The following is a 26,237-nucleotide window of genomic DNA, read 5'->3' as shown; positions in this document are numbered from 1 at the left end:
GAGGTGAGTCTGTGCTAACCGCATGAAGTTCAACAAGGCCCAGTGCAAGGTCCTGCACATGGCTCAGTGCAATCCCAAGCACAGCACAGGCTGGGCGAGGAATGGATTGAAAGCAGCCCTGAGGAGAAAGACTTGGGGGTATTGATTGATGGGAAGCTCAACATGAGCCGGCAGTGTGTGCTTGCAGCCCAGAAAGCCAACCGTGTCCTGGGCTGCATCAAAAGAAGTGTGACCAGCAGGTCGAGGGAGGTGATCCTGCCCCTCTACTCTGCTCTTGTGAGACCCCACCTGGAGTACTGCATCCAGCTCTGGGGGCCCCAGTACAGGAGAGACATGGAGCTGTTGGAGTGAGTCCAGAGGAGGGCCATGAAGCTGATCGGAGGGCTGGAGCACCTCTCCTATGAGGACAGGCTGAGAGAGTTGGGGTTGTTCAGCCTGGAGAAAAGAAGGTTCTGGGGACATCTAATTGCGGCCTTCCAGTACCTGAAGGGGCCTACAGAAAAGCTGGAGAGGGACTGTTTATCAGGGAGTGTAGTGACAGGAGAAGGGGTAATGGGTCTAAGCTGAAGGACGGTCGATTTAGATTAGATGTTAGGAGAAATTCTTTACTGTTAGAGTGGTGAGGTACTGGAACAGGTTGCCCAGAGAGGTTGTGGATGCCCCCTCTCTGGAAGTGTTTAAGACCAGGTTGGATGGGGCTTTGGGCAACATGGTCTAGTGGAGGGTGTCCCTGCCCATGGCAGGGGCGGTGGAACTAGAGGTCCCTTCCAACCCAAACCATTCTATGATTCTATGATTCTATGATTCTATGTGAGAGTCTGGCAATAGGGAAATTTCACACACAGACATGCTTTGTGGCAATCGGTGGAACTTTTTCTGCTAACGGATGAAGTACCTGGTCTGTTGTGAACGGTTACAAATCTTGTAGCTGTGCAGGAAGGAGGCAGCCCATTCACTGTTTCTGGACTACTGCACTCTAGGCCAAATGAAACCTTTTGCAGGGAGGTGGAAATCGTTGCTCCTTTGAGATCAGCTGAGCATATGTAACAGGGAAAAGATGCTTCGGCAGTACCTCAGAGCCCAATTCTGCTGGATTCTGCTAGATGCTGTACAGACAGCACAAAAAGTCTGCTCCTGCTGTTAAGAGAGGCTAGGAAGAGTGTGTGAAGACTGCTAGAAAGGCTGCAGCAGTGCTTGTAGCCTTCTGAAGGCTTTTAAATCAGCCTTTGAAATATAAAGCTTTGTAGCTTGAGTGTTTTAGCCAAAAGCCAGCAAAAACGATGTTAAGGAAAGAAAAATCAAAGGAAAGGACCATACATGAGAAGCTGCAGAAGTGATGAGCTTCAGAGATAAAAGTGATCCACAGAGGAGGATCAGACTGACTCAAGGAGCCACAGGGTCTTAAAAATTAGGCTAACAAAATTTCTAAGCAGGTATCAAATAGAGCATGGCAGCTTGCCATATATACTGTTACACCTATATAACCACATGGCATTTGGCTGAGGGTCCTGCTGAAGCTCCTACTTGTGGTACTGGACAACTTCCCTGTCATTTACCTTCTAAAGCCTGGACAAGATGAAGTGTTAATGCACTGCCCACCTTAGTCTGCAACACCTTACAAGGTATGAAAAACATAACTATTGTGGTTCCTTCTTTTTGCAAAAGTTGTTGGAAATATGGTGCATATGTAATTTTAATTCGCTTGCTCTATGCCTTAATAAATATTTCCAGTAAAGGTCTTCTGCAGTCAGTTTCTCAGAATACTCTTCTTTTCTAAAAGCCAATTTTCTTGCACATACTTGGATCCCAGCTCATGTTGTCAGTGACCTGCAACATGCTCACAGAATACTGGATTCCTGAGAGAAGCAGAGCAATTTGCTTGCAGAGAGCCACACAGAAATTTGCCTTTCTTTCTGGGGGCCCTCGAGAAAATGCCAGAGAGTTTGTACAGCCAAGGAAACTGCTGGACTAGAAAGTGGAACTGGAGAAAAGGACTCAGCAGGCACACAGCACGATTTCCAGTCTTTTTATTTGGCAAATCTCAAGATTCTCACTGAATATTTTGTCACACGAGCACATAACCATGCATTGGCCTCACTGCATCCCCCTTACGCTGTGAAATACAATTTTTAGAGCACTTTGATCAAGAGCTGTGGCAGGTCTGTAGCTGAAGGGCTATGGAGCGTTAAATTGTACAGACGTGGGAAAGCAGCTGAGTACTAACAGGAAGGCGGCATTTGTGTGGAGACGAATGGCCTTTTGGCATATAAGAGTGGGCCTCAGTGTCTGTGTCTGGGTACACATACCTATGAACACCTGTCTTCTGTGAGTCCATTGTAGCCTTTGTGAGCCTTGTATTTTAGTGCCTCGATCTCTTTCTCAGCTAAGTACATTTTTACCCAAGAAGGATGCCTGTTTCCCAATGGGCCATCTTCATCCTTGCTGCTTATTCATTAGCAGAAAGCATGAGCCTGCACTTTGTGCACCTGCTGTAGATGCAGGGGAGGGCAGAGATACCACCGCTGTTAGGGGTCCTGCAAAGTCTTGGGTCCTACTGCATGCTGTTGCTGAGCAGGCAAGTGCCTCCACAGGGTGGCTGAGATCCCCACTGTTACCTGACAATGCCATAAGCATTTGTGAAGAGCAGGTAAGGTAGGCTAGAAACATAGATTCTCTTTCCACACAAATGCTGTTTAGAGACAGCAAGGAACCAATGTTACATAAAATGTATGCATGCTGCTGAGGGAAACATCTTCCATTTTTAATACATGTTTGTAAATAATTATTTATCCTAGGAGTCTCAAGCCAGGAATATCTAGCTTGCTAGCTCTGAAAAGTAGGCAGTTCACGGGAGAAAGAAAAACAGCATATTGCACAGCAGTTGTTTCATCTTCTTGTGATCATACAAGTGAGCAGCCTCACTCTGAAGTCATGCTACTTTTCATCCCAGACTACACCTTTCAGAATGACTTGTTCCCCTTGTTTCAATATGGGCCACAGAAATACTGGTTTACTACAGTGCTCCCAGTCTTTCCTGTCCACATGCTCTAAATATTGCATTGAGCTTTCCTCTAGGTTCCACACAGCTTCAACTGGTGGGTCCTGAAGAAGGAGCAAACAATAAATTTGGCAGCAGCGCAGTGCAAACTGTCTTTCCATGGGAGTTTTGATGTCACTGCCAAGTTTCTGAAAATCAAATGAGAACAGTTTTCAAAGCTTTGTAATGTTACGTTGATGAGCAGACATTCTGCACAGCTGCTCCACATGAACAAAGCACTGAAGAACTTCATTTGTCAAAGCTGATGGTACCATTTGAGTGGGACAGGTAGGGGTCCCATAGTCACTTTAAAGGATCTCTTATTTACTAAGTCCTGGCTTCTGGACTGCTCAAGCATCCAGAAACTGTCTCTATTTCCTCATACCCAACAGAGATCTGCAAAGAGCTTGACAAGGCTGAGCTTTCGGAAAGGCCTAGTGAGCTGCAAAAGGAGGAAGCTGCTCTTTGGAAGCTTCGTATATATATATGATATATATGAAATAGATAGATAGATAGATAGATAGATAGATAGATAGATAGATAGATAGATAGATTTCCCAGGGGAAAAAAAAAACCCTAGACTATAGTCCATTTAGATAGCAAGTATCAGGGTTCTGTGCACACCAACAGTCTCTGCAAGCTTTCCCCTGCCTCCCCAGGGATCTGACTGCTTGTGTACAGGGTCAGCTCTGATACAGCATGGCCATATAACCTTGGATTCAACTGCTGCGAAAACAGCTCAGCTGGCAGAAAGGGTGGTATGAGAAGGAGTTCAGGAGAAGCCTCATCTCCACCCACGGACCCTCCACTGCTTGGCCCAGGAGCTGATTCAAGTTCAGTGGTGGCTGGGTGCTTGCCTGAACTGTGATGTTGGGCTGCCTATGCCCAGCCTTGCTGACCCTGACCCACAGACTGACTTCCCAGCTTGGTCTTGACCTGCCTGGTCACTGTGAGTTTGCTTGGTGATCACTGGTCTGTGGCTGACCCTGATCACCACCACTGGCCCTGCTCTTTGCACCTTGCCCTGCCTCTCCCACTGTCCCCCACTGCTCCTGGTGCAGCTTTGTACCTCCCTTATAAGCTTACATGTATCTCTGTGTATGCCTGTGAGAATATTTGGGAGTATATGGGCTGGAAGGTCCTCACCACAAGTGGAAAACAACCCCAAGCAGAAGGGAGACCTCCCATTTTTTTTAATGCCAAGCTGCACAGGAAATTGAACTACCACCTCTGTTCCTGGGCTGTATCTTTACTCACCATGATAATTTTCATGTAAAACTCTGATTGGTTGTTGGAACAGGAATATCTGAAGAGATTCCTTATCTCTTTCATTATCCCCTACAAACCAAGCACAGCACAAAGCAGACTGTTAGCATGTGGTGTGGCCAGCAGTCCCCGAGCACAAGGAATTTTTGTTTCTCAGATCATGTCAATCAGCAATGGAGAAGTCACTCCTTTCAAGCTTTGGAGGAAGGTCCCATAAAAGCAATACACAGCTGGAAAATGCTTTCTGCGCTCATATATGCACCTCAGTAAGCCGGACAATTCTGACATGCAGCGTACGTATGTGTATTGTGGGACACAGAAGGGTTGCTGGAGCTCAGCTTTCCACACTCCCATCCCTCTCAGCTTGTAAGTTATCCCCGCTGTCATTGCTGATATATTTTGAGCAGTGTTCTTAGCAGAAGCTAAGTTCTAAATGAATGGCAGATGCAGATCACCCTTTTATCCCACTGCCTCGATGCAGTTACACAGAAACATAAAGTACCTGTTTGCTGTTGGTCATAGCATCATTCAAAGGTGTAATGTCAAGAACTTCAAATATCTTAGTTGTTCTCTGCTGTATATCTTTCTCACAGGCATCAAACACCTTCTGCAATGCAAAGACATCTGATTACAGCAGCAACCACATTAAAATGAGCGGCGTAGTGTGGAAAGCATGTGCTGAAACCACATCTGCATTAGAGTAAATTGTAGGGCCACTAACTGATTGAAATATGTCTTCAGTACCTGGGAAATAAACTGTTTCATCAAACTGTCTCCACACTGAAGCCCATTCTTCAGCATCTGTGGGGCTTTATCATCCCAGGCAATGCTAATAATGGCCTCATCTCGGTCTTGTCCTTTAAGGTATACCATTTTGGTATTTTCCTTCAGATCCCACCAGCATCACAGCAGTAAATCAGACATCAGAACGAAGTCTCTCATCTAGTACTTAAAGTGTTAACCATAAGGAAACTGGACTATGTCTTCCCATTTGTGCTTAACGTGGGTAAGACACGGGACTGGGATCTGAATGTGCCTTTCTGAAAGGGCAGGAAGCAGGTCACCGTCAGTTTGCTCTCTACAGCATCACGCAGGCCCTGTTTGACTGGAAAATCAGAGACCCAAACTTAATCCCCAACCCCTTCTGATACAGAAATACTAATACTCAAAGCCCGCCATACAGGCTATGCCATATTGATCTGATAAGAGTCAGACTGAGAAAATAGACATGAACAAACCTTAATTATGCTGCTGCCAGCTTTATACGACAAACTGGACAATGAGGAGCTCCTGAATTTTTCCCATTCACGCAGCCTGAGCATCTCATACATCTCCAGCACAGCAGTCAAACGCAAAGGGTCATTCATGTCCTCAGACTGCTTGTGCATGCTCATTGCTTTAGACAAGAGCTCTTTGTTTCTAGGGCAAGAAGGGTATTAAAAAACTTAGCTAAGACAAGATGAAACAATGAATAAGTGTAACTTTTGAGGTCCCTTCCAACCCACACCATTCTATGATTCTATGATTTTTACAGCACATCATTAATTTATTTCATGAATCCCATGTTTTCTACAATGCACTTCTTAGCTATATTATATAGCTGGCAAGCAGCTTTCATGTGGGAAATAGTGCTTTCGCAGCTCAGTTTTGAATGATCATGGTGGAATCTGATCAAAGAACATCATTTTGACTATGTCATTGTAGGCTGATCTCTTTTATTAACATGTTCACCCTGGGTATGTCTCCTTCCCTTTCCAGAACAATCCAAGCCATCTTCCAGAAATCAGTTACAAAGAGATACTGGCAGCTCAAAAGTCAGGGGAGAAGATGTCTTAAGCTGTCTGGTCAGAAACAGTCCCTAAGGACTGGAGGAAGCAAGAAGTATGTGGCTTTTCAGTGTAGAAACACACATTGCATCAGAAATCTGAATAAATACCTTACCTTGCCTCTAGCTCTTTGTTCTTCTCTTTCAGCTTCTTATATTCCTCTTTCTTTTGAAGCTCTTTTTGGGTGACATCTCCAAGAAGTTCTCTGAAACAGATTCCTTTTGTGAGATCATAGAGTCATAGAATCACAGAATCACAGAATGGTTTGGGTTGGAAGGGACCTTAAAGATCATCTAGTTCCAACCCCCCTGCTACAGGCAGGGACACTCTCCACTAGACCATGTTGCCCAAAGCCTCATCCAACCTGGTCTTAAACACTTCCAGGGAGGGGGCATCCGCAACCTCTCTGGGCAACCTGTTCCAGTACCTCACCACTCTAACAGTAAAGAATTTCTCCTAACATCTAATCTAAATCGACCCTCCTTCAGCTTAGACCCATTACCCCTTCTCCTGTCACTACACTCCCTGATAAACAGTCCCTCTCCAGCTTTTCTGTAGGCCCCTTCAGGTACCGGAAGGCCGCAATTAGATGTCCCCGGAACCTTCTTTTCTCCAGGCTGAACAACCCCAACTCTCTCAGCCTGTCCTCATAGGAGAGGTGCTCCAGCCCTCCGATCAGCTTCATGGCCCTCCTCTGGACTCACTCCAACAGCTCCATGTCTCTCCTGTACTGGGGCCCCCAGAGCTGGATGCAGTACTCCAGGTGGGGTCTCACAAGAGCGGAGTAGAGTCGAATCCATGTCTCTCCAATTTAGAGACAAGGATGTCGTGTGGGACAGCGTCAAATGCCTTGCACAAGTCCAGGTAAATGATGTCAGTTGCCCTTCCCTTATCCACCAATGCTGTAACCCCATCATAGAAGGCCACCAAATTTGTCAGGCACGATTTGCCCTTAGTGAAGCCATGTAGGCTGTCACCAATCACCTTCTTATTTTCCATGTGCCTGAGCATAGTCTCCAGGAGGGTCTGCTCCATGTTTCTTTCCTCTCCTTTCAGAGTAAGCCATACCATCTTATATTATTCTGATCTTGTGAATTATCCATTCAAGTTTCTCTTCTGTCAATTAAATTACCTTCATTACTGCACACAGAAATGTTGTGTTCAGAGCTTGTCTAACCTATGCTAAGTAGACAGACCTGGGAACAAATCAAGAATGAGGACCTGAATTTGGGAGGTGTAATCTGGATCTCGACTGATTTCACAGAATGGTTTGGGTTGGAAGGGACCTTAAAGACCATCTAGTTCCAACCCCCCTGCCATAAGCAGGGACACCCTCCACTAGACCAGGTTGCCCAAAGCCCCATCTAGCCTGGCCTTGAACACTTCCAGGGAGGGGGCATCTACAACTCCTGAGAGCCTTCTGTAATTAGGCAAACAAACTCAGGGACACAAGTGACTGAGCTTAGTCATCATTTGAGACTAGGTCCAGTGTCTGGGAACCTTTGCGTTACATCAGCCCAAGTCTCAAGCTTGAGCCACTCTGGAAGAACGCTCAAAGGTTTCAGAAAGTGTGAGTATTCCTCCACTACTAGGCTATCTATGACTGCCCACCTGCAAACCTTTTATGACCCTACCAGTACTCCAGCTGTGATTAGAGACTAAAATACCACAGCCTGTCTTCACGGAAATCCCAACAGGAAAGCCTCTTCTCTGCAAAGCTGTTCAGGAAGGGTATGGACATCCAGCTATACTATTTGAAGTTTATTCTATTCACTCCTGGCCTTGGTCACTGACAATGATTTGTGTTTGCATTTTATCCCCAGGATGCCATCCATTAGGCTATTATTTCTTTTTCTTTCCTCCTGATTAACAATTTCCCTCCTTCTTGCAAGTATTCATACCACTATGTCTTCCGTCAGCACTTGCCTAGTTCATAAAAGGGTAGTTTTCACAACAAAAACCCAGCACCGCCTCTGCACATCTACTCAAACTGTCCTCAGAGCTGCTTTTGCACCTCCCCTTTCCACATTAGGCTGGATGCCTTTCTGTTGAGGGCTGCTGTTGTTAAGGCAGCCATTACAGAGTCAGAGAAGTATTTGCATGGAAATGAAACTTCATCTCACAACATGACGTTTTCCTGTCGCATGCCCTGGTCATGTACCCTGGTCTGCGCTCCAAGACAAAACTGTTTCAGAGGCAGCCCATGCAGGGTGATGACAATGCAGTCAAACAGGAGAATGAAAATGTGGTCTGTCCTGCAGGACAGAGCTGTGATAACCAAGGTTTGAGTATGTTTCCATAACAGTTGCAGAAACATTTATGATTTTTTTCCCCTCATATACTTAATATAAAGAATTGCATTACCTCTGGCAACTCTCCAGATTTTGTAATCGAAGATCAGCAGAGTTAACCCAAACTCTTTTCTCCCTGTCCGTCAGTCCATTAGGGGAAGAAAGAAATAAGTCAGTACACAAGTATCCATTAAAGTCATACAAAATGCACAAACTAAACTTCCTCCCTCCAATTCCTGATCAGCCCGTAGGGAAAAAACAAATCTAGATACCAAAACTTCTCAAGGCTGTGCTTTGCCAGGTAGATGGTTTGTGATTTTATGAGTCAACACTAATAGTGCAAATAAAATACTACAATACCAGCCAGTACTAATAGTGCAACTAAATACTTGGAAAGTGTAAGACCTGCATGTTATATGATACAGATAAAACAGCTTCTGCAAATTGGCTTTGGGTTCCCCATATAGTCCGGACAAAATTTGGTGTTAACTCAGAGCTCTCCTTGTGTCTGGCTTCTTTATAATCTGTCCAACCTGTCCTAGCATACATGAGCTACAGCTGATCATCAGGGGCCATGGTAAACACTGTAATTTCTGGTTACCAGACTCACCTTATTTCTTGTTCCACCTTAGCCAGCCTTTCTATCAGATTGTGATATGCTCCCCCCAGCTGTAAATTCTGGTCTGTACAGGCTGATGGTTGCTGTGGGATGTCAAATATTTTTCTGAGGAAAATAGAAAATGGAATTCTTAAAATGAAGGGGAAAAAAATTCACATACTCTAAACAAGTACCTTATAAAAGACAGCCCCATGAGCAGAGGCTCCATGGCTACACGCATGCTAGCGAATAGATCAGAGCCAGGGTACCCGCTCCAGGGCACACGATGGCCCAGCACACACCTGGACGCAGTTTTGGCACAAGTGAGCTAGCACTCTCCCAGATGATGCCTGGCACAGTTCAGAGGATGGCACAGGCCAGGGTTTGCAAAAAATAGATGGAGGATTTGAGCAATCATTAGGGCTGGATGAAGTGGGCAGGATACAGGGACAACTCCTGAAAAACAAACTCAACTCAGACCTCCAGAGCGTAGGGAACAGCAAATGCAGGTGGCTGTTCTGCTGAAATCAACTTTGCAATGTACGGGTGTGGAGCTTCTTAATAGAGAAGAACAAAGCTATGTGTTCTCAAGGTAATTTTCATTTCTACAACTGCTCTGTGCCTATTTCCTAATGAGGATCCCAAACATCAACGAGGATCCCAAACCTGAGTTCCTGCACCTCGGATACAGGTGAAGCAGACAGCAAGCTCCTTGTTGCAGCAAGGCAACATCAGAGAAAGCCTAAGCATGAGGCTTCACCATCAGTTTATGCCGATCCAAGTTTGCACGGCTACCGCAAGGGACTGCTGCCCCTCTCTTCCAGAACCTTCCTTTTCCTCTTCTGCTGAAACAGATTTTGGTTTCATTTACTTGGATGGATTCCTTTCCAGTTAAATCACTTCATTTCCAGTCTTTCACTGAGGACACTTTTTTTTTTCCATTAAGCTCAACAATCCAGTATAAAACCTGCATTTAAGTCAGCCTTTCCCTGCAAAGCTGATGAGCTCAGAGACTGAGTCCGCAAAGTCCAGGATCTGTTACACTATTTATACTGTTCTCTCCAATCTCTCTTCCTCTCAAACACATTTAAGATCTGCCTCACCCTTTGGAGCTGAACTTGAGCTGAATGTGAGGAAATTAACCGTCCCTGTGACAGACAGGAAGTCGAAAACAGAGCTTTTACTGAAATATTTCACAGTTGGAAAATATTTGCAGTCCCTTGCTAGAACCCCGCAAGGGACTTTGTAGAAATACTCAGACCTACTAAGGTTACACTTGGTAAGTTTAGCCAGAGACACCCCCCAGGCAACATACCTGCCACCTGCAGTCATCTTGCTGGTAACGGCACCCTTACTTTGTCCTCCAAACAGCTCTGTTCTGCCGCAGGAAGAAAACTCCCGTGTATCCATGCTTTTACAGCAGCAGAAAATGTTTGCTGAAGTGAGAGCAGCACAGGGGATGGCGCAGTCAGGAGCATAGGAAGCTATTGCAAGAGGCAGTAGCTTTCTTCTGCTTATCAGAGGGACTTTCCTCCTACAAACAGAAACAAGCCCTTCCTTTTAATGGGAAAAGGCACTGTTTCTTTGCATGTGTCTAGTGTCATACCTCTCTCCATCCAATAGGAGAAGCGGGGTGGCTGAGTGAATCAGCCAGAACAGTTTCAGTTTCATTCCAGTCCAATCTGGTTAGTTCTCTGTAGCTCCCCGAGCTGTGCGCCTCTGCACTGCCATCGGCCATGGCCAGCACGTCAGTCTTCGTTGTCGCTATAGATTTTGGCACGTCCTACAGTGGGTACTGTTTCTCCCTTGCTTCAGGTACAGACCAAATCCGCCAGGTATACTGGGGAACAGAGCATGGGCTCAAGACCCCGAAGACACCCACATGCATCTTGTTCAACCAGAAGCAGGAGTTCAGGAAGTTTGGCTACGATGCTGTGATGAAGTACAAGAGCCTGCCCTCCGGAGAAGCTGACAACTGGTACTTCTTCCAGAACTTCAAGATGGCACTGTACAACACGGTAGGTGGAACGGTTACTGCTAATGGGAGTCAGAGCTATTCATTTATTTGAAGGGTGGAAGGTAGAGGAATTGAAGAGGGCTGAGTAATCTGGCTGGTGACGGTGCATGAATAGAAATCAAAGGACATTTTGATGAACTGAAGAAGAAATTATTTATTTTCTTGATTAGCCAAAGGCTTCACAGGCCCTTCCTTTATAATGCTGATCATTGTCTAAAGACAATAAAACCTGACTGCACACCTCAGTGGAGCCACATACTTGTTCTTAACAAAAACCTGCCCTGCTCCAGAGCTTAGCAGAGAAACTAGCCTCCCTCTGAGGCTCACTGCCTCAGTCCTTCACAGGGTACAAGTGAGGCTTCCTGTAATTCAAAGGAGGTGGGCAGCCTTGGTATCACCAAAAGAGCTCCTCCTCTGTTATACACCTCCCTATAGCTTGCCTCTCCCTCCCCCGACATCATAGATCATTTTGGTTGGAAAAGACCTCTAAGATCATCAAGTCCAACTGTTAATGGTATGCTGAAGCCAGTCTAAGGGTAGCTAGCTGTCTGTCAAGCCTGTAATGGCTATCATTTCTCTCAGAAGGCTCTGTGCTAGTTCACAATTGTTCACAGCTTTTTCTGGGTTTGCTCATTCGGCCAAAGATTAGGCTACCTTAGCGATTCCTTGTCTGTGCTCCCGGGTCCCACAGGGCCTCCCAAAGATGGAATAAGCCAGAGTACAGGGCCAGCCCAAGATAAAGTCTTGTGTCTGCTCTTTGGCATCCCTCAGTGCTAAGCAATGAACGCTGAACTGGATGTGCCAGTGCGTGGAAGGTCTCTGTGAAGACTTCCCTCACCCAGGAAAGCTGGGAATGATGTGGTCTAGCACAGTGTCATCTGTGGAGTGGTGGGTGCTCACTCACTTTCAGAGAGGGTTGGAGAGAGATTTTAGTTCAACCTCATTTCTTTGCACCCAAGAAGAAAACGTTTAAGGAAAATTTCATTACAGAATCACAGAATGGTTGAGGTTGGAAGGGACCTCTGGAGGTCATCTGCTCCAACCTCCCTGCTCAAGCAGGGTCACCTAGACCTGGTTGCCCAGGACTATTGTCCAGTCAGCTTTTTAATATCTCCAAGAATGGAGATTCTACAGTCTCTCTGGGCAACCATTAGAAGGGCTCAGAGACAAGAAAGTGGAACACCAATTCCCAGACAGATAACTACTGATTTCTGAATCTCCACAGAAAGTGTCTGTGGAGGAGGTGCCGTAACAGCTTCCTTATATCAACCCCTCCTAACTGAGCCAGGAACAGTGACAGGAAATGCGATTGTAAGTAAATATGAACATAGATTCCCATTTTCTTAAGTGGCTGTATCTGCAGAACAGGATTCACCTGACCTTTCCTGGTTATGTTTTATTTAAGCTGGGCAGCACCTGTACTGGCCTTGTTTTCTCTACTGGCTGTAAAGGATCCCAAGTTAACAGAGCTGATTATCCAGTTGATAATCCTTGTGATTTAGGGCCATCTTTGGTGCCTGCTGAAGCAAAACAAAGAGAGGCACGTGCGGTGAAGGCTGGCTCCTGAAACTTCTTTGGATACAGGCAACAATTCCCACTCTTTCTAGACAGAGCAGGTAACCAGGGACTGATGGAGGGACTTTTGGTATCCAGGGAAAGATTAAAGAAGTGCCAGAGCAGCCACCTGCCTCAAGCTTCAGATACACCCAGGGGGACACATAGGCCAAGGAGGCACATTATAGAGAAACTGTGTCAGACCAGAGGGTTATTTGTCTACATGTTTGTCCAGCATATATTTTGTTAATGATGTCATGCACAGAAGTGTAGATGCAACTAGAAAGGTCTGAAGTCTCTATACATACACCTGGGAAATGTATGATGGTGTCACATAGAAAGTACAATTATCCTCATCGACTGTTCAGGAGGACCTACAGGGTCTTTACAAAATTTTGCCCAGGAGAAACAGTTGACTTATCAACCACATTGATATTTTGCCTATTGAATCACAGATGTCATGAGTAAGCGATTTGGTAGTTGATCTGTCTCAATTAGACTGCAGTTCGCCACAATACTGAATCCGTTGCTGGGAATTTGCTCAGGTATGGAGACAGGACCTCCTTCTGTGCCATATGTTGTGCAGTCCTCAGTGCTCAGGGGACAGGTTTCTTGCTGAGACTGCCACGTGTGACCCTGAGACTTTTTTTTGTAGAAAGTCACTTCTGGCATGGAGCTGAAAGCCAGCAATGGAAAGATGCTACCTGCCCTGACAGTCTTTTCCGAAAGCCTACGCTACCTGAAGGAACATGCCATGAACACCATCCAAGAGGCCTCTTTCCAAACCGTCTGCGACCAGGAGGAGATCACCTGGGTCATTACCGTCCCAGCCATATGGAGCGCTGCTGCCAGGCAGTTCATGCGGCTGGTGGCAAAACAGGTAAAAGCAGGGGTTATCCCAGTTCCTCAAATTATCTTTGGAGATTTCTTTACCCATCAAGGCAGAGGAACTCCTCAACATTTAAACAACCTGTGTTTCAAATTTCAGTCTACCAGGGAGAGAAACCTCCCACGTTGGGGGCAGTGGGGGAGAGGATGTCCCAAGCCATCAGTAACAACCACTCTGCCCTTTCCCCCCACTGCCGTGTAGAAATGACCCCCATGGAGATCAGCACAGCAGGAACGACCACCTCAGTGTGGTTTCCTGGGATGAGAACAGCCTCCCTAGCAGGTGGTGTTTGTGCAGTGGTGAGCTCACCACCTTTCTTTGAACTGACACTTCTCTCTTGTGATTTTAGGCAGGACTCATCTCTGACATGATTTCTGAGAAGCTGATTATTGCCCTGGAGCCGGAGGCTGCATCACTCTGGTGCAAACAGCTTCCACAGGAAGGGTTTATAGCAGACAGCAGTGACAAGAAGAAGTTTGAAGAATCCCCTGGGATCCAGTATATCGTTGTTGACTGTGGAGGTAAAATTTTCCCTCTTTAACAGGTACCATCTTTGCTAGGGGTGGATCATGGTGTTTTGCAGTGTCTGACACGGTGGGCTCCAAAGGACTGCTGCGCTTGTCATGGGGTTTTTATTTCTCACTTAATGAGATCCACAGGCAGGCAGAAAAATGGGAGGAAAAGACAGATCAGTCTGCACCGAGTCCCAGCGTCAGCCACTGATGTGCACCCACATGCTGTTGTATAGCCTCCTTTGTAGGAGCAAGTGTAGTGTTCGGTGAACTGACCAAAGAGATTGTTTGATGGAACATTTCTTAGTAATTTCTTTAGTTTCCTGGGCAAGTTTTTTCAATGTAATGTGAATTTCCTGCCAAGAGCAGTCTGGTGATTGTGAACAAATACTGAAAAGGCATCAAAAGAATCAGAAGTTTCTGAGACTCTCGCCACCACTGCTCATCTTAACTCAGAGCTTGTGTATCCAAAGCCAGGAGTCAACTATCTATGTGAGGAGGCCAGTCTCCTTCTGTGATCAGAAAGGAGATCCTCTTGCTCAGGGAGCAAGTCAGAGCATCCAGCTCTCATCGGCAATTATTGTAGGAGCCTTGAGAGACCACGCTTCTAAACAGAAGTGCATAAATTTAGGAAATCTAAAGGTGTGCAGGCAATAGTGGAGGAGTGAGGATGAGTAAAGAAAGCAGCAGAAAAGCATGCTTGTGAACCAGGAGTTCAGAAGGTAAGATGATATTCAGTGTAAAGTAAGGACCTCATGTTCTTTAAAGCAAACAGCTAACTTCATTTGTGTTTGGGGGGTGTGTGTGTAGGTGGCACAATAGACATCACGGTACACGAGATCCAAGAAAACCATTTCCTGAAGGAATTACACAAGGCAGCAGGAGGTGGATGGGGAGGCAACAGAGTGGATGAAAACTTCACTGAATTCCTCAAGGAAATATTCAATGATGGTGTATGGGATGAATATGTAAAAAGCCACCCTACCGAATTACAACATATGATGTACAACTTCAGTCTACAGAAATGCTCTGCTAGCAGGGAGGCGGTCTACATACATTGCTACTACAACTTGACCAGAGTGGCAGAACGCAAGAAGAACATCTCCCACTTCTTCACACAAGCAAAAGGAGCTGTGTGGTGTGATGGGATGATCATGATTACATATGAGAAAATGAAAAGCTTTTTTGACTATAGTATCAAAAATATAATTTGTACTTTGAGGGAAATTCTTGACAAGCCTGAGATGGCCAAGGTCCAGTACATTTTGCTTGTGGGAGGCTTTGCGTCTAGCGTCATCTTGAGAGATGCAATCAATCAGGCCTTCAGCAAGAATTATCATATCCTTTGTCCAATGGAGGCCCAAGTGGCCATTGCAAAAGGGGCTGTTTTGTTTGGAGTTAATCCACACATTATTGCCTCAAGAGTCAGCACTCGGACATATGGTGTATCAATAAATTGTAAATTTGATCCTGCTATCCATGACTTAAAGAAACAAAGGATCTCAAAAGCTGATGGCTATATTTATTGCACAGATCTCTTCAAGAAATTGGTGGGAATTAACGAGTCAGTGAATATAAATGAAGTTGCCCACTATTTTTTCCATCCAACAGAACCAGATCAGGAAAGTGCACGTTTTTGTTTCTATTGTACAGAAAAGCAGGATGCTCAATACATAGATGAGGAAGGGATGGAATGGCTTGGCTCCTGTACAGTGCCAATGCCAGACAAAACGCTGGGGAGGAAACGTGAGCTGAAGCTGGATATTAAATTTGGGCTCACTGAATTTAAAGCTACATGTACTGACATTACTTCCAAAGAAAGTCGGACAGTTACAATAGATTTTTTAGCTGTGTAAATGCTCAGTACATCGAGCAGCAGGGACAAGGGAGTGCATGGCTTTAGTGGGAGGCAATAACTACTACAACAGAGAAGGCAAATGGACCATAAAGTCCATCATCCAGCTTTCTGCATGCACAGGTAAATGTTTTGCTAGTCTGATTCTCTGGTTCCTTCCATTACGCACCAACCACTCTTTCAATCCAACACCTCTCCTTCTGTTGCATCTGACAGCAAGTTTATCTGCTGCTTTATCTCTTGCCCTTCTAGCTTAGCCCCATTGCATCTCTGAACACAATAGTCTATACCACCAATATAATAATCTGTACTTATGTTTGATACAAAGCTGCTGAACTAGTGTCTAACTTCCACATATACCAGCCCATAATTATTTCTTTTAGCCTGATATCTTCTTTCAGCTACAGCCTCTCTTCCTCTGATACCAGGTCCCTTCATCTGGAGTGCAGGTTTAACTCTGCCAGTGGTGACACTCAATGGAGGTGAGTTTTCTTCAGAACATCACTAATAAAGATTGTGTGTAATTAAAGTGCTCTTGTCCCAGTCAAGATACTCTGTGAAGCAGTAACTCAATGTAGTCTGTGGGCTTGTATCCAAAACCTGTGGGAGTGTTGTTTCCATTAAACCATTGGGTGGTTTGAGCTCATTAACCGGGCAGATACGAATGCCAGATCGTAACATTACAGATATGAAAAGTGCTTATGCTGCTGTCTGAGCATCTCTGTCAAGCTGTGAGTACTCTCTACATCTCTGACTTGGGCTTGCTATTTTCCATGTACATAAAAGCTCATTTCTTTGCCTCCTGCCTACAGCACCGGTGCACAGTTTCAGCACAGTGTGGCCTACGTGAGCCCAAATTTGTCCAAGAAAAGGATGTGATCCTGCAGTGTACTGGGTCTGGCTGGGGTGGAGTTTACTTTCTTCATAGCTGCCTTTACGCTGCTGTGTGATTTATGGCCAAAATGGTGTTGATAGCATACCAGCATTTTAGCAATAGCTGAACAGTGCTTGCCCAGCAGCAAGGCTGTCTCTGTTTCTCACTCTGCCCCTGCAGCGAGGAGGCTGGCGGGGGGAGCCAGGGGCTGGGAGAGGACACAGCTGGCACAGCTGGCCCCAACTGACCGAAGGGATGTTCCGTGCCCTGTAACCTCATGCTCAGCAATAAAACTGGGGGAGAGTTTCTCCAAAGCAGCTATTGCTTGGAGACTGGCTGGGCATCGGTCTGGTGGTGGGATGTGGTGGCTACCTTGCATCACTTGGAGGTTTTTTTGTGTTTTATTTTTCCCCTTCATTAAGAATGTAGAGTTTCCCCACTGAACGCTGACCTGTCCCAGTGCAAATACTTGGTTAGCTGGGTGCGCACATGAAAACTCAACGCTGGCATCTTTATTAGCTGTAATGACTGCGTTAGAAGCACTGCTAGCCAAGTACTTAATGTTGTCAATCAGCAGCATTCAGATTAATCTGTACATATACTATGCCCTATCATGTATAAAAGCTGAACTATTTTGAATACATCACTTTTGTTTTCACATTTAAAATCTTATCTGTGCAGTAAAAGTATTTACAACAGAAACCTGTGTATTATTCTATCGTGTCAGATGGTACTTCTCAGTAAACTATGTGAGAGCCATTCTGGGTGGTTAGGTCCCAAACAGCTGAGTACTCCTGCTTTTTTTCCTTACCCACTGGACTTGCTATTTTCACCCATGCAAAGTGCAACACAGCCCTTCCTCCAGCCCATTACCGCTCTCTGAGTGGGAGAGAGAAATGCGGTCTGCCCCAGGTCTTTCCCACCCATGTGCTATGTGGACTTTGGCATTCAGACAGTGACGCAAGCAGTCGTGATTGCAGCTCGTAATTTTGCTTGTTTTGATGAACTATTAATGTTGATAACCTCAGATGCTGAGCACGGAGCAGATGCAGGTGTTTGTCATCTTTGTAAAAGCAGCACCGAGTGTCAGCATCTCAAACTAAGCATCTGAGAAATCTGGCAATACCTGCTAAGGGGGCTCTAACCTCTGTCTGACAGTACGGCGGGGGGGAAATAAGAATTACAGCTGCCAAGCCCTTTCCAGCCATCCTCTACACCAGGTATGTCTGCTGAGCTGGGGATTAACCCCTGTTGTGTAATAAATAGGGTTGTTTGTTTATATCAAACATGAAATTTAAAGAACAGGTCACAAACTTTCAAGGAGAAGAAAACACAGGCAGCTTTGCACTGTCTGTGACTGGGGTATCAACGAGCTCTGCAGGCAGTCATCGCTGCCGGATCCTAAATGGCTGGGCGGGTAGAAGATGCTGTCCGTTTCTGACGCCAGAGCTTGCCGTTTGCCTTTCTGCCTAAAGCACATGGTTTCTTGGAAAACGAAATAGAACAAACACCACTTTGCAGAGCCGCCGCCTTTTCCTGTGCCGCAGCGGGAGGCACGTCCGCTGCTTCTCTGGTTGAGGACAGTGCCAGGAAAAGCTTGGCCGCCACACACAGTCCGAAATACGCGGCTGTGCTCCCTGCTGAGCATTTCCCAGTGCCCTCTGCCCCTCGGCCTGACCGTGCCCGCCGGGGACCATCCTGTCCGTGGCTGAGGCTGTCTCTGCAGCCTGTTAGAAAATATTTCTCCCCATTCAGCAGATATTACACTTAAGAGCATTCATTTCCTTTGGGATATTAAACAAAACAAACCATGGGAGAGGAAAAAGAAATAAAGCAAGCACACATCCGCTTCCCCTGGGGTGGAGGGTGAGTGTCAGCAAAAATGTGATGACTTTAAACTGCAAATTTTTCACAGCAATGCCATTTCGAGGCCCAAAAAAATAGGCTTCTGGAGCTTTTTTGTTTCAATCTCTAGAGACCCCTGAGGTATAGTACAGATGCATATAACCCTATTAGAAATGTCAAAACTTTATGAGGTATTACTGTGTTCATCTTACAAGGATGACTCAGCAAACTGTGCAGGGGAGGATAGAAGATAATTTTCCAAAACAGTAAAAGTAACACCTGAAGGTGAAAGGTGATAAAAGTGTGTTACAGAGAGCACGGTGACATGCTTGAGGGCATCATTGCTTGTTTTTTCTGTGCAGGAGGAGGTCAGGGACTGCCCTTTGCTGCTCACTGCTGGCTCGGAACCAGAGAAAGTTGACCCACTGCACCCCAAAACTGGACCAACCAGATGAATATACGGTGCCTCTGTGGAAACATGTTTAAGAAAGGGTAGTGAATGCTGAAGAAGGAGAGACAAGGCCAGGGCAGGTACGCCACCCAAAGGGACAGTGACCGGTGGAAGAGCCCATGCTGGAACAGTTTTTTGGCCCACGACAGGATGTCTGACAATATATCGAGTGAATAAGCGTCTTCGTAATACAATGTCCCAGACAAGATTGGGAAGAGCAGAGGTGACGTTCCCCTAGCAAAGCTGAGGTTTGCTTGTGAACTGCTGCAAACAAAAACCAAAGGGGAGGGAAGGGAAGGGTGAACAAGTGAGATGAAGAGTAAAAGTCTAAGAAAGTGAAGAGGGAAGATGCATCCTTGAGCAATGTGCGTTGCTACCATAGCTCAGGCCAGAGCGCTGGGCTCACCACTGTGCTCCAGCTTCTCCCACCAAGAAGTGTCCACAGCAAGTCAGGGTGTACTGGGGTCCACGAAGACAACATGACACCTATGGAGAGGAGGAAAATTTGCAAGGGAGTAGTCATCCACAGTCACATCCTGAAGAAAAACCAGCTCTACCTCCGTGCTCCGGACCTGCCCGAGCCCCTTCCCCTTTGGCTAAAATTGGTGCTGCTCTTTCTTCAGGAGCTTGGTCCCTCCTAGGCCACCCATGACAAGTACCTGATGTGTGTTCTGCTCTCGGCCAAAAACTTGGTCCTTTACCTACCGAGCTCCTCCCAGGCAGTTTTGGCTCCCAAGGCCCAGGAACTACCAGCTCCTGCGGTGCTGTCCTCGTTCCTTCCTTTGTGCCCCTGTGCTGGCAGCTGGGCTCGGCCGAACAGCGTTTCCCTGGTTTGTGTTTGCCTTCAAAGAGGCAGCGGTCCCGGCAGCACAGCATGTGTCCCCTTCCCAGGGCTGTCCTCAAATCTGGGACATTTTTCTGAGGATTTTGGGATGAGAAAGCAGAAGGCTGTGCAGGTTTCTATCAGACCACTATTTGTTTGCTGTGGTGAAAAGGGAGAGGGAGGGAAGGGTGGGGGCAGTTTTGGTGAAATCATTTGAGGCATCCCTTGGCAGTGGTGGGACACAATGCCACCAAGACTGATGGGTCTCTGAGGCTGCAACCACTGCTTTCCTTCTGCCCTGGGGTATCGGGCTGGTTTTGCTCACCACGCCGCACATTCCTCCCTCGTGCCTGTTCCTTCCCTCCTCTAAACCATCCCAAACAATACAAGGTTTTGTCTGCACTCGGCATCCAGCAGCAGTTCCTCAAGCCCCTTAGCCCTTATTTCATGTGCGTGCCCTAGACTTAACCAGAACATTCCTGCCAGAGTTTAAGCCCAAGCGCTGTGTGGATAATCCAAGATTTTTTTTTTTTTTGCCTCCAGTTCCAAGTGACCGTGACAATAACGTATGTGCTGTTTGCAGCTCTGCACTGGCCCTTCTCCTGCCCCTTATCTCTTTCTCCCTCCCAGGCAGGTAGGGCTTAGAAACAGGACAGAGATCCCGGCTGCAAGCCAGGAGGCTTAGGGTAGCAAAATGCCTGTGCTTCCAGCCTGGGTGTCCTGCACCCATTTATCTCCTGCATTAAAATGACGTGGCTTGTCACGGCACTGTGGCCAGGGATGCTGTGCCCATACTGCCATCACTGTCCCTGCAACGGTGTCATTTTGGGCTGGTGATGGCTCACACCTGCCTGGTACCAAGGCTGAGAGCAGTGCGGGGTGAGCCCCTGCTAAACCGGAGGGCCGTGGAGGAAGCAGTAACCGTGGCAGGAAAGCAGGACTGGAGAGAGTTGCTGGAGCTGGAAACAGGATCTTTGGACTGAAGGAGCAAGAAGTGCTGGGAAGAGGGGATGGCCGGCCACCTTGGTGCCCGCAGCACAGCAGCGCTCTCAGGAGCAAACCAGGAAAAGCAGTGCTCGGGCAAGGATTGCCCCTGGGAAGGAGAAGCCTTTGCAGAGTCTTGGCAGAGGTGAGAGGGGAGGAGAGCTGATCTTTTTCTTCCCCACTGAAAACTCTCTTTTTTCCCTTCGCTGCTCAGACAGAGATGTTTGCTCTGGCACGTGACACCACTGCGAGAGTGCTAGTCCTTCCTCCTCATGTGGTTGGTTTCTTTCCTGATTAAAAGTGATTAGGCAGCCCTAAAGCCTGCAGAAATGTGACCGAGGAGAATGGAGACAAAGAGTCCATTCAAGATCTCTTAAATCCCTGGGGCAGTATTTAGAGAGCCCTGAAGAGAGAACTGGAGCACAACCACCCCACCAGGACCTCCCTGTCCTTCTCCCTCCTGCTGTGCCCTTCGTTGCAGCTGTCTCCTCCACCATGTCGTTCTCTGAAGCAGAGGTGCAAAGTGCCCGCGGCGCCTGGGAGAAGATATATGTGGATGCCGAGGACAACGGGACAACTGTGCTGGTCAGGTAAGGAAAGAGCCCATGCTGCTGCTACCCCGGAGGGTTGAAGAAGGAATGGCAAGAAGGATGGAGTTACCACCTAGAAGCATGTCTTGATGTTTTTCATGCAGCCCTTGCTGGGAACCTTTTGGTTTGCTGTGGTTTATTGCACCTCAGGGAGGAAACAGGGATGAGGAGAAATCCACACAAAGAAAAGTAAAAGGAAAGGGGGAAGAGGGTGGGAAAGGAAGAAGAGATGAGAACAATCTTTTCACCCATTTCAGATAAAAGGAAGTGTGGTATGAAAGAGAATGGGAACGAAACATGGGCCCTATTTCCCGCTTCCCCTTTATCTCTAAACTCCTTTAATGATATTTAACCTGCATGCCCTCAATATTTCTGTTCTGATTCTCCTTCAGCCTTTCCAGTCCAGAGCCCATCTGTTTCATTGTATCGTACCCTTCCTGTGGGCTTTCTTCTCTTGGTTTTCACTCTGTTTTCCTCCCTTCTTCCATAAGACAGAAGTTTCTTCTATTCACCTTTCACATATCCCTCTCTCAGCTGGGACTTCCATCACTTCCATACGCACTGATCAGTCCAAATGCTATTTCTGAGTATCACATCTTTACCACTCCTTCTGGCTTTCTTGTATATCACTTCTTGTGCCTGGATCAGCCTCAAAAAGTGTTATGCACTGCTCTTTCCTTCTGAAGTCTACACAACACGAACACAGTTAGGGTCAGAAATGCAGCTATAAAATGCTAGTAGCATCCAGTGGCTTGGCTCCCTGGGGTAATTTACTCTAGAAAGTTTTGCCTTAGTAGGAGCCCCAGCCCTGCTTTTAGAGAAGTTCTGGGCTCTCCAGTACGAGAGAGACATGGACATACTAGAAAGAGTTCAACAAAGGGCCACGAAGATGATGAAGGGACTGGAGCATGTCTCCTCTGAGGAGAGGCTGAGAGAGCTGGGACTGTTTAGCATGGAGAGGAGAAAGCTCAGGGGGATCTTATCAATCTATATAAAAACCTGAAGGGAGGTGCAAAGAAGACAGAGCCAGGCTCTTCTCAGAGGTGCCCAGGGACAGGACCAGAGGCAATGGGCACAAACTGAAACACAGGAGGTTCCCTTTGAACATCAGGAAACACTTTGTCACTGTGAAGGTGATTGAGCACTGGCACAGGTTGCCCAGGGGGGTTGTAGAGTCTCCATCCATGGAGATATTCAAAAGCTGTCTGGACATGGTCCTGGGCAACTGGCTTGTCATGGGGGGGTTGGACTAGATGACCTTCAGAGGTCTCTTCAAACCCAACTGTTCTGTGACTCTGAAATGCAATCTGGAATTTGCTGTTGCTAGTTCAGGTGGATAACTGGTTTACCCTATGGACTAAACTGCTTTTTTAAGAGGTTAACCAAGATGACCGTAATTGATGTATTATAAAAGGCAATTCCTTTATGAATGGCCTTGAATTGTGTTACTTTTGAATGAACAAAATGTGCAGTACCCAGTACTCAAATAACCATCCATCCCAGGCAGTAAGAAAGCTTTGGGATGGACTCTAGGAACCAGTTAATTAACAAAACCAGTAGTAGGGTTTGCCCATGAAAACACCCACCAAGAGGACAGTGGAGGTATCTGCTGTCCAAAACATCTTTGGGAATATCGTGTTGTCACACTTGCCTTGTGTGAATGCACTCCCACTTCTCCACCTAACACTGAGTCAACACTAGGAAATATTTACTTTAGAAGCAGCAGAATAAATTCAGGATAGGTAGGTTTTAAGGCAGAGTGAGCAAAGGGAAGTGCCCTGAGGAGAGGTGAGGGAGGAGACAGGCTGCCATGGGCACAGGGGCTGTGCACGGGTGGGAAGGGCAAAGGAGAATCAAGAAATCCAGGGGAAAGACGTGTCTGCTCTAATAAAGAGAAGGAAAAAGGGCAATAAATACATAAGACAAGGCCTGGAACATGAAGACATATCTGCATCGATGCCTTGGTCCACAAATTAGGACATCTCTCATTTCTCAACAGGATGTTTACTGAGCACCCAGACACCAAGTCCTACTTTGCACATTTCAAAGGCATGGACTCTGCCGAAGAGATGAAACAGTCGGATCAGGTCAGGGGCCACGGCAAGAAGGTTTTCACCGCCATCAATGACATGGTGCAGCACCTGGACAACTCCGAGGCTTTTCTTGGGATAGTGAACCCACTTGGCAAGAAACATGCCACCCAGCTGAAGATTGACCCCAAAAACTTTAGGGTGAGCCAGCAGCTGTCTTCCCAGCAGCTGTAATTGTGATGGGAGGATGTCTTCTCCTTGGAGGGGAAGAACTGAGGAAAACAGGCTCTGTGTGTACATATATATATATGCTTCAGAGAGTGGAGGTGGTGAAAGTTGAGATGGTCGATGGTGGAAGAAAGCAAGAATGAGAGATCTGGCATCTGGTGGGAAGAATAAGGCTGAGTAGCAAATGTGATGCAGGCAGGTCTGCTCAGGTGGGAGCTGCAGAGCTGCCCACGAGTTGTAATGGGTTTTCTGAGTTTTCTGAGTGAAAGAGGACTCCCACACACTTGTCATTTAATAACCAGACACAGAAAAGCAGCTTAGCACTGGACTTCAGTGTCTATTTTTCTCTAGTAAAGGAACTGAGTTTTTCTAGGACAACTAAACCACCTGTTATTGAGCAACAATGGCAATAGCATTGCCATCACTAAACAAACACAGTTAATAAATACATGATCAAATGACTTGCCCAAGTCCACCTAAGGTCACTAGCAGAGTGAATTTATAACTACTTTGTTTGCCTTTTACAACACAAAATGCAAAAAGAGGTACCTTCTGGCAACAGGTAACTCAGGCACCAGGAGGGTGGTTTCCAAAGCACCTGTCCCAATTTTCAGTAAGTGGGAGAATAAGTGAGGATTTCTGCCTTGAGAGATCCTGGAAAGACTTCTTCAGGGTAAAGATGTACACAAAATAATAAATGTTGCATAGAAAAAGAGTTGACATTTCAAACTATACCACCTACCTAGTGATTATAAAGACATACAAACCCTCATTGCTACAGAGCGCTAGATTGCTGATGAGCAGGAGAGGTTAGGAAGAAACTTACCCCCACAAGCCATGTATTCCATAAGAATCCAACACAGGGATCCTTGTGACCTTCAAACACTTGGGACAGTCCATTGCCAGGAGAAGGATTGCAGTAGATGGACCAAATGAACTGGTCCTGTACAGCAGTCTTTAAGTGACTGTGTATATGGGTGCAGTCAACTTTAACTAGATACAGAATAGTTAAAAAACCCCCAAACCAACAACTATTAATGCATTGTTTTTTTGTAAATTCTATAATGCACCTAATTTTCCACGACCTATTTCCAGCTCTGCGTGCTATTTGATACTGAATTGTTTTTGCACCCCTTTTCCACCCTCCAAGAATTCCAACCAAAACCATATATTTTGTTCTTATGCTTCTAATGTGGAGGAAAGTTCACACTGTTTGTTTCTTCCCTTCTCCTTGTTTAGATTATCTGTGACATTATCTTGCAACTGATGGAGGAGAAATTTGGTGGAGACTGCAAAGCTTCCTTTGAGAAGGTGACCAATGAAATCTGCACTCACCTGAACAATGTCTACAAAGAGGCGGGTTGGTGAGGATGTGCAACCTACAGGCTCTTCAAACATCTCGCCAACGCTGATTTGCTGCAGTTGGGCCTCCAGCCACAGTTGGAAGAAAGAAAAAGTAAAAAAAATAAAGCAAGAAAAAGGCTTATATAATGTAGATATCAATGTCAATAATTTCCTTAGCAAACTGAGTTTCTACAATTAAATAAAACCCACAGCTACATCAAAGCCAACCAACAAATCCTGATGTGCTTTGCAGCTTCGGTGCTCCAGAAGGGTTCCTCTGGCCAGAGTCCCTGAAGACTACATTTTAAGGTGATGACTTTAAGCTTGCTATTCCTGAGAGAAAGACTTGCTCCTTCCAGCAGCACCAGCCCAGAAGGGCACCAGCAGCTCTTTATTTCCACTACCACCACTCCATCCTCATGAATGACGAGCAGGAGACCATTCTGGAGCATCGCCAGGGATTTTGTAGAGGTCATTATTTAAGAGGCATGGGTGGTGTTTCATGTTTGAACTGAAACAATGGGGGGAGTGGTGTATGGGAAAGACTAATGTCTGAGAAAGACACGGGGAAAGTCCCGTCCTGCATGAGCCAACAGATTTCCCCAGCCTGGGGGGAGGATTCTCGGAGCAACTTTCAGCGCAAGGGATGGCAATGCTGGACGCGGTCACCACTGGGTCCCTCTGGGCAGGGATGAACATCTCCAGCACACAGATTTCACGGTGCTGCTCCCGGCAAATTGCTCTGGCCACGTACGCAGGAGAGGGCAATAGTACTGAAGCTCACTAGCTCCTGTGCTGCTCAAAATGCATCCAGCTGAGGGAGGTTGCTGCCCCGCTGAGTGGGCGGCGTGGCGGGCTCAGCTTAGCATGGGATTTCTGTGGCGTTGCCCTCATCCTGTCCTGCCGCACGGCCTGAGCCTCCCTTCAGTGGAAACCGAGTCCCGAACTATTTAATTGCTTTTCCTTGTATTCCTTAGACATGGTGAAATCATCAGCTAATAACTGCAAATAACCACACCCTGTTTTGCTTCAGTGTAACGCAATAAACACAGAGAAAGCAGTCGCGTCCTGTCATTTGTAGCACGGAAAAGGCACTCGTGGTGCAGAGGAGCGGTAGCTGGTTACAGTGCATGGTCACTGGTGGTACTGGGGGTTTCACTGAAACCAGCTCAAGCTCCCACCCAGGCACCCATCGCACTTGCAGTAATCAGGCTCCTTGGGTG

The 26,237-nt window shown here is 46.4% G+C and overlaps 3 protein-coding genes across 3 annotated transcripts; 2 read left to right on the top strand and 1 right to left on the bottom strand.

Annotated features, from left to right (window-relative positions):
- Nucleotides 1–2,011: 2,011 nt before the first annotated feature.
- On the bottom strand, nt 2,012–10,586 carry LOC129212570 (uncharacterized). The gene is made up of 8 exons (XM_054841337.1): nt 10,334–10,586; nt 9,031–9,144; nt 8,494–8,556; nt 6,245–6,334; nt 5,542–5,722; nt 4,806–4,910; nt 4,295–4,375; nt 2,012–3,186 (listed from the first exon to the last, which is right to left on the bottom strand). The coding sequence occupies exons 1-8, from the start codon at nt 10,426–10,428 to the stop codon at nt 2,935–2,937; spliced, it is 981 nt and encodes a 326-aa protein (XP_054697312.1). The 5' UTR covers nt 10,429–10,586; the 3' UTR covers nt 2,012–2,934.
- A 106-nt stretch (nt 10,587–10,692) lies between these two features.
- LOC129212542 (heat shock 70 kDa protein 12B-like) lies at nt 10,693–17,421 on the top strand. Its single transcript, XM_054841202.1, has 4 exons — nt 10,693–11,036; nt 13,245–13,469; nt 13,828–13,999; nt 14,801–17,421. Exons 1-4 carry the CDS (start codon nt 10,755–10,757, stop codon nt 15,844–15,846), a joined length of 1,725 nt encoding a protein of 574 aa, XP_054697177.1. The 5' UTR covers nt 10,693–10,754; the 3' UTR covers nt 15,847–17,421.
- On the top strand, nt 16,283–26,079 carry LOC129212591 (cytoglobin-1-like). Its single transcript, XM_054841400.1, has 4 exons — nt 16,283–16,327; nt 18,927–21,412; nt 23,412–23,643; nt 24,910–26,079. Exons 2-4 carry the CDS (start codon nt 21,318–21,320, stop codon nt 25,036–25,038), a joined length of 456 nt encoding a protein of 151 aa, XP_054697375.1. The 5' UTR covers nt 16,283–16,327; nt 18,927–21,317; the 3' UTR covers nt 25,039–26,079.
- Nucleotides 26,080–26,237: the final 158 nt, after the last annotated feature.

Source organism: Grus americana, chromosome 1 (assembly GCF_028858705.1).
Source record: "Grus americana isolate bGruAme1 chromosome 1, bGruAme1.mat, whole genome shotgun sequence".
Taxonomy (NCBI): Eukaryota; Metazoa; Chordata; class Aves; order Gruiformes; family Gruidae; genus Grus; species Grus americana.
This window is presented reverse-complemented; position numbering and strand designations above follow the sequence as displayed.